The sequence below is a fragment of the Hippocampus zosterae genome, unplaced genomic scaffold, assembly GCF_025434085.1.
Source record: "Hippocampus zosterae strain Florida unplaced genomic scaffold, ASM2543408v3 HiC_scaffold_265, whole genome shotgun sequence".
NCBI classification, from domain to species: domain Eukaryota; kingdom Metazoa; phylum Chordata; class Actinopteri; order Syngnathiformes; family Syngnathidae; genus Hippocampus; species Hippocampus zosterae.
In genome coordinates, this window is record NW_026262837.1 from 23,329 (window position 1) to 30,713 (window position 7,385).

The following is a 7,385-nucleotide window of genomic DNA, read 5'->3' on the forward strand; positions in this document are numbered from 1 at the left end:
GTCAGTTCAAATTCTTCCTTGATGATTTTTATGAGCAGACTGGCATTGACATTGCCGGATTTGTCTTATGGCCCGCCAACAGCCACATAGGCGTCTAGGGTATCATCGTCCTAGTCGTCTTCTTCGTCCTGGCTCTTGAATTCACGGTACAGATCAAGAAAGCTGTCGAAGCTGACTACCCCCCAGTTGTCCGGGTCCAGCTCCGTGATCAGCTTATTCAGCTCTTCAAAGCTAGGCCTATATCCAACCCTATTAAGCGCCTCCTCCAAATAGTCATAGCAAATCGACCCCGAAAGGTCCTCATCCAGCCCCTCAAAAGCTTTCTGGCAAAGCAAAATATCGTTCTATTCTAGCTGGCTCATTATTTATTAAAATGGATTATACTGGCTCAGCATCGCAGGCAGCAGGGCTTTTTTTGCCGGCGGGGGTGGGAAGGCAGCCTGTTCAGGGCGGATTGCAGTCGGGATAGTTTTTGTTAGAGGGGGTGGAGTTGCCTTGTGGCGATTGCTAACATTGCGGTGGCCATTCCTTGTAACAGTTCTTGGAGGTGTCCTGATATGTCTAGTTTTTATATGACCCTGCGGATGGGCTGGAACCGGGTCAGCTCGGCTACTGCGTGCAACTGGCTGAACCCCAACCTGCCTCCCACCACCGGGCCAACCCCAACCCCCGCCACAGCCAGCCCCGCCGCTGCCCCCTCCAACTCCCTCTCCACAAACTCCACACAGTTGCACAGCACCTCCATCTTGACCTCAAAATCCTGCCTCGGCAGTTAGTCCACCGTACTACCATCCTCAATCCTGGACAGACTGACCTCCAGATGGTCGATTTTGGACTCAGTCCGCCTCAGCTGTGCCAACTGCTGCCGTGCGGCAGACAGGTCCTAGCGACACATAGCCAGCTATTCCTGGAGTTCTGCGGTGACCAGTTGCAGGTGGTTGTTGTCTTTTAGTGCGTTTGAGTATTTCATGTAAAGGTCGTCGTTGTAGTCCAGTGCGTTTTACAGCTTGCGGTGGAGGTCGTCTTCATGGCGGGGGGTGTCCTAGCGAGCCCGCTGCAAGGCCTCGCGGGTGTGGGCAAGCTGCCGCTAAAGACCCCTGTTTTACTCCTGCAAGGACTTTATCTCGGCATGGGCCCTGTTTAGGCGGTCGATCTGCTCCTTGCTCTTTTTGTTGGCCCTGTACAACAAATTCGCCAGTTCTTCCTGCCTCGGATCTGCACTATTCCCCATCCGCTCTGACTCCAGCTTCCTTGAAAACTATTCAAGGTGACTCTCAAGGTGCCGGACCTGTCCCCCCAGGTTCTCCTTTCGCCTCCGGCCGGACCTGGACCGCCCCTTGCACAGCCCGCACTTCGCTTTCATTCCAACGTTCAAATTTGATCATTACTTGGTGTTCTGCTCTAGCCTCCGCCGCAGGTCCTGCAGGTGCTCGTCCATATTCTGTTCGTGGGAGGCAGCCTCCTCCACCTCGTGCTTCTTGACAGGTGAGCCTACAGGCATGCTCATCCAGGGCGACTTGGAGATCAGCTTTGAGCTTTGTTGCCGGAAAGCCTGCTCCTCGAGGTCGGGCTTTTGAAGGTCGTTCAGACCATCGATTAACTCGAATATTCGAGAATAGTCTTCTTCGTTTTCGATATCGTTCTAGATCGGCAGGTCTAGCCCTCGAGGCTATTATTTTACCTGCTTTTAGAAGGGAAGTTTCGGCTTGACCTGCTTTTAACACTTTTTCTTGGTGGAAGGGCCTTCACTGCGTTACTCGTTGAGTTTAACGATCTGGCTGATAACTGCCTCAAACCTTTTCTTCTCTTCTTAACCGAGCATCTCAAGACCCTCCTTTTTCCTTGCGAACTGTAATAAATACTCCTGCAAGTGACCACATGCCTATGTCAGCTAAGGACTGGCATGCTCTCCAAACCCGTTAAGCACTTGCGAGAGGACACAAGGTTTTATCGACCGCATCTGGATAGAACTGTTTGTGGAGCCAAGCACCTTGTTGATCCTTCGCAGGCCTTTGCGGAGAGTCGAGTAAAAATGGTTTTTGACAGAATTGTCAGTCCTGCCGGGAAGATGCTTAGTGATTTCAGTCCAGCGGTTGCCAAACTCACGATGTTTGAGGAAGATAGTCTGTTCCTCCTATTCGGTCCAAGGCCGCTTGGTGATGGCTGGGTCGAGATGGTTATGCCACCTCTCCCGGCACTGCTTGCCAGTCCTCTCCTGCAAGCCATACCTCTCAACCATCCTGGCAGCGACCTCCGCCCACCTCTTCGTCCCCAACTTCTTGACCAACGCCACAATCGCCTCATCCTCCTATCTACTCAGAACAATACCTCGGGGTCGAACGCCCTTCGATCCATATCAACAATCAGAATTAATACCCGATGAACTACTACGCCTACCTGTTCAAATTCATAGTCATTGGGGACACCGGGGTCGGCAAGAGCTGTCTTGTCCTGCAGTTCATTGAGGGCAAGATGCGCCTCGCGCATGATGTCACCATCGGCGTCGAGTTCGGGGCCAAGATGGTCAAGGTTGACGGCAAGGACATCAAGCTGCAGATTTGGGATACTGCTGGCCAGGAAAACTTCAGATCGATTACGCGATCGTACTACCGGTCTGCGATCGGCGCCCTGCTGGTCTTTGACATTACTCGCCGAGAGACCTTCAACCATCTCAAAAATTGGCTGGAGGAGGTCAACCAAAACGGCAACCCGTACATGACCATACTGTTGGTCGGCAACAAGACTGATCTTGAGTCCCAGCGGAAGGTTGGAACTGCCGAGGCTCAGGAATTTGCGGAGGCTAACAACCTTCAGTATATTGAGGTTAGCGCCAAGTAGGCCGCACGAGTCGAAGAGGCCTTTTTGATGCCTACTGAGACCATTTACAAGAAGATCGTCGCCCGACAGCTACCGATCGGCCAGGAAAATATCGGCATCAAGGTCGGCGACCGCCAGGACTAGAAAAAGCCGGATTTGGCCGCCCCACCCAAAAAAGGAAGTTCATGCTGCTGAGCTGCTGATATCCATAATTTATAATGCGCCGGATGGCCTTCTCCAACGGTGAGCTTTACGTGCACAAAAACAAAATTAGGATCGAAGAAAACAGGGTCCGCCCGCCCAGCCCCTTTCAGGTCATCACTTCAAACCTCTCCCCCTCCCGGAAAAAGTTCGTGAAGGACAATAATAGGGAGTCAGTACCAGCCGACCCTCCGTTTAGCCATCGCAAGGTGTACAACCACGAGCGGATCGAAAAGAAGCTGGAGAGTCTGCTGGCGGCCTATCGCAGGAAAATGCCGTGTGAGAGGAGCAACGACTTCATGCGATGTTCGGATTACTCCCCCTCGGACTCCCGGTGCTAAAGAAAGCGATCCTCCTCAAACCTCTCAAAACTGGACCTCTCCTTCACCTAAAACAAGCCGAAGATCAGCCTCCCCTCCCAGCCCAAGCCCCCCCGGAAACTGGCCACCCGAGACCTCCTTTTCTAGCAACTCAGCTCCCGCACGCCCCTCACCTCCTCCCGCGTCATCATCCACAAGCCATGAATCTTTCAGGTCAGATGTAGAAGTTGTAGTCCTTCTGGGTCTTCTTTATGACGATCTTGTAGGCCTTGTCGAAATCGCTTTGGGTGACCACGTAACGGTTCTTGCGGACTGCCTGCATGCCGGCCTCTTGGCAGATGGCGCTGATGTCCGAGCAGCTGATGTTGTCAGGTCTGCTGACGTACTGCTCGAGGTCGCAGTCCTAGGCCAGGTTCATCTTGGCGGTGACTGTCTGGAAGATCAGTCGCTTTTGGCGGCGGTCTGGGGTAGGAAACTCGACTTTCCGGTCAAGCCGGCCAGGCCTCAGCAAAGCGGGATCCAAAGTGTCAGCCCTGTTCGTAGCCATGATGACCTTGACATTGACACTCTGCTCGAACCCGTCCATCTGGTTCAGCAACTCAATCAGCACCCTCTGCACCTCCCTGTCAGCCCCAGTCTGGGCGTCAAATCGCTTAGTGGCGATCGCATCGATCTCGTCAATGAAGATGATAGAAGGTGCGTTTTCCTTTGCCAGCCGAAACACGTCCCTGACCATGCGTGGGCCCTCCCCTAGGTACTTCTGGACGAATTCACTGCCATTGACGCGAATGAAGGCGGCGGTCGTGTGATGGGCGATTGCCTTGGCCATCATGGTCTTGCCTGTCCCAGGCGGACCGTACATAAGAACACCTCGAGGAGGATCGATGCCGATCTGTTGGTATCGTTCCGGGCAGGTCAGCGGCAGTTCCACGGCTTCCTTCAGTTCCTGCTTCTGAGTGTCCAGCCCCCCGATATCCGCAAACGAGATGTCCGGCTTCTCCGTGACCTGCATCATCTGGATGGTGGCATCAGAATCTGGCGGCATGATGTCGACGACCGAGTTGGAATGCCGGTTGAGGGCGATCGAAGAAGATGGCTTGAGCAGCTACCGGTCGAGCGTGGACAACACTCGCACGAAAAGGGAGGAGCCTGAGCTGGTCGAGATCAGGGCGTGGATGTCATCGACCATCTCAACGAAATGCCCCAGCAAAAGAGGAATAGCCTGGATCCTCTTCAACTCCTCCTTGGAGCGGATCTCCTCCCTCCTTAGCCGAGCCTGGTCCTCCTTGATATACTCCTCCTGGATGGTCAGCAACTCCAACTGTGCCTCATACTGCTTCAACTTCGCATAGAGTTCCTGCTCCTCCTCCACCTGCATTCAAAAACTTTTTAAATTCAAAGCCCTCATAATTTGCATTACAGGGCAGCCCAGGCTTAATGTGTCTTCTAAAGGTATCTTGGAATTATGGTGGATTTGTGGATTGATTTGTTTGGATGGATGAGTAGAGCTCATGCTTTAAAATGCAGAGTGAAGGATTTGAACAGGTTGTGGACCAGCACCCGGATCGTTACACGGTCATGGCTGGAATTTGTCTGACCAAGGTAGGCCCGTCGGCCGCTCTACTCTGGTTTCCAAACTCACTCTACTTCATGTCATATTGTCACTATCTGGACCCCGCCTACGACTTGGACGTTAAGACGATCGTCCTCATGGTCGGGCTGCTGTTTGCTGGGCCTGTGTTCTTCTACGCTATGGAGATCAACCGGCCTTCGGGACCACTACAGTCGCGAGGACCTGTGCGGTGGTGTCTTTGGGACTGTCCTCTGGGCGTTCGTGACAAGTCAGCCCGCGATTTTCCTGTTTCTGGTGGCAGTCTTGCCACTGATGGTGCTGTCGGTCGTAACAATCCCGCTGCTTAACGTCCTCTACAAATATTTCTAAGGCCAGCAGAATCTCGCAACAGGGGTGGCGAATTTCGCATTGTCCATAGCAAATTTCATCTTCGGGATCGCCTACTTCTACATAATAAATCCTAAGGATACGAAGCCCTCCGAAGACCACTATTTCAGTCAAGAGGTGGCCATGCGAGTGCCATACGCCGTGCTGGTGGTCGGACTGATCGCCAGCCTGATGATGCTAGCAGGCTCATTCTTTCTACTCCCCTAAAACGAATATTTCGCAACAACCCAAACCCAATCCTGCACCTAACCTCCCTCCCCCTCTGCCACCACATCTTCCAAAAGCTGTACTGGCTGACCGCCATTCTGCTGCTGCCCCTGATCTACTTCGCCAACAACTATAAAGAGTTCATGCTTCAGATCTACTCAGACCATTTCCTGACCTACCTGTACTCTGCCGGGTTGTGGTGTCTACTCTTGGATGTCTGTTCTGGGGGTGGGTGGCGGAGAGGGTTGGGTTCGGGAGGACTTTGATGGTGGTAACAGCGTCGTTTTTTGTGGCAGGGACGGGGCTGGCGCTGGCTTTGTATGTGGAGGTGGAGTGGCTCAGGAACATGTCGTTTTTGTTTGCATTGGTGACCAGTCTGACCGACCGCAGCATCTTCGTGATAATGGCTCCTCTGCTAATAAAATTCTTCGGGATCCTCCAAGGGTCCAAACTGCTGACCCTCAAAGGCACAGCCGCCATAATCTCCTTCGCGCTATCCCTCATAATCCAGTTCCGCTACGGGGTTTCAACCGGCGCCCTCCTGGTCTCCACTCTCCTCAACATCGTCAACCCGGTGCTGGCCTACACCTTGCTCGATCTGGAGTGACCATAGATTAATCATTTATTAATCGTATTTAATTCAACTGAAACCGTCGATCGAGAAGCCTCGCGGCAAGACCATTCTCACGAAATCAGAGAAGTTGAGTTTACCATCCTGGTCGGAGTCGTACTGTCCGATCAGGCGCTAGAGCTAGATCAGACTGTATCCGAAATTGAAATGTCTCTTAAGATCGTTTGAATCAAGATGTCCCTTTTTCGCATCGTCAAAAAAATCAAATAGTTTTTTCAAGGTTTTTAGACTACTTGCCGGAAGTTATTATTTTTTTTACGGACAAAGTCTTGCAAATCTTCGATCTAGCGGTTAGTTTTTTGGAATTTAGCCATGATAAATTTTATCGTACTGGTGTCTGATTTCCTATAGCCAGCCTATCTCTCTCGCTTCCAGCCGTGGAAACATTTTCTTGACAAGCTGCGTAAACGTTATTATTCCGTCCTGCCTATCATCCAAAAAATTGAACAAGGCACTCGCCACTAATTCCTTCGAAGGCAAGTCCCGCTTCGTAATGGCCTCACAAAACTGATCGATCTTATTACATCTTGCTTATGCGAAAGGTGGTCGAAGTATTGCTTCAGTTCGATCACTTTTTTGCGGTTGAGGATTTTTGGATTATTTTTTAGGAGGATTTTTTTGATGTGCTATGGGTTTCGTGGTAGCGGCGGGAGGGGGTGGCCGGGAGCCGGATGGGAGTCGCTAGTCTTAAGGTAGGCAATTTCGTATGGGTCGATTTGTTTGGTGTGGGGTGGGAATCGCTGACTGTTCTTTTTCTCGGATACGCGCGTACACGAACTGCCGATAGCTAATTCCTTAAAACAGCTCATTATCTCATACTCCAGTGCTATGGCCCCTGCAGTACCTACCGCATGCATTCTCACGAAGGCGTCAAAGGCGCCTGGACATCCTGCTCCGGCTGAAATCGTTTGATCAAGGCCTGTGCATGAGGCTGTCCTTCAGCCCAATGGACCACCTCTCGCAGAGACAGCAAGCTCTCCATATCCATGTCATTCTTGATAAACTCTTCCTCCAGGATAAGTCCAAACACCTCTTTGGAAGGTGGCTCCTGGCCGGTCGCCCTGCACCACCCTCCCAGCACACACCGATAGGCCAGCCCCACCCTCTTGACATCCAGCCTCCCTCCCCCGACGAAGTCGAACATCTGTACAGGACTGGTCAGCGTTCTACAGTGCAGCTTTGTCCCGGTAATCCTCGTGGGGCCAGGATCACACACAGTGCAAAAAACTAGAAAAGGTTGAGCAGCTGA

General features: G+C 52.1%; 2 protein-coding genes across 2 annotated transcripts; one reads left to right on the top strand and one right to left on the bottom strand.

Moving 5' to 3' along the window:
* Positions 1–2,379: 2,379 nt before the first annotated feature.
* LOC127594795 (uncharacterized) lies at positions 2,380–2,838 on the top strand. Its single transcript, XM_052056560.1, has one exon. The coding sequence runs from the start codon at positions 2,380–2,382 to the stop codon at positions 2,836–2,838; it is 459 nt and encodes a 152-aa protein (XP_051912520.1).
* Positions 2,839–3,552: 714 nt separating this feature from the next.
* LOC127594794 (uncharacterized) lies at positions 3,553–4,716 on the bottom strand. Its single transcript, XM_052056559.1, is given in 1 exon segment — positions 3,553–4,716. A coding segment is annotated over 1 exon segment (1,164 nt).
* Between the last annotated feature and the right edge of the window lie 2,669 nt (positions 4,717–7,385).

What these genes read in the sequence shown, in the direction of transcription:
- LOC127594795 (XM_052056560.1), top strand. Translation starts at nt 2,380, where the DNA reads ATGAACTACTACGCCTACCTGTTCAAATTCATAGTCATTGGGGACACC.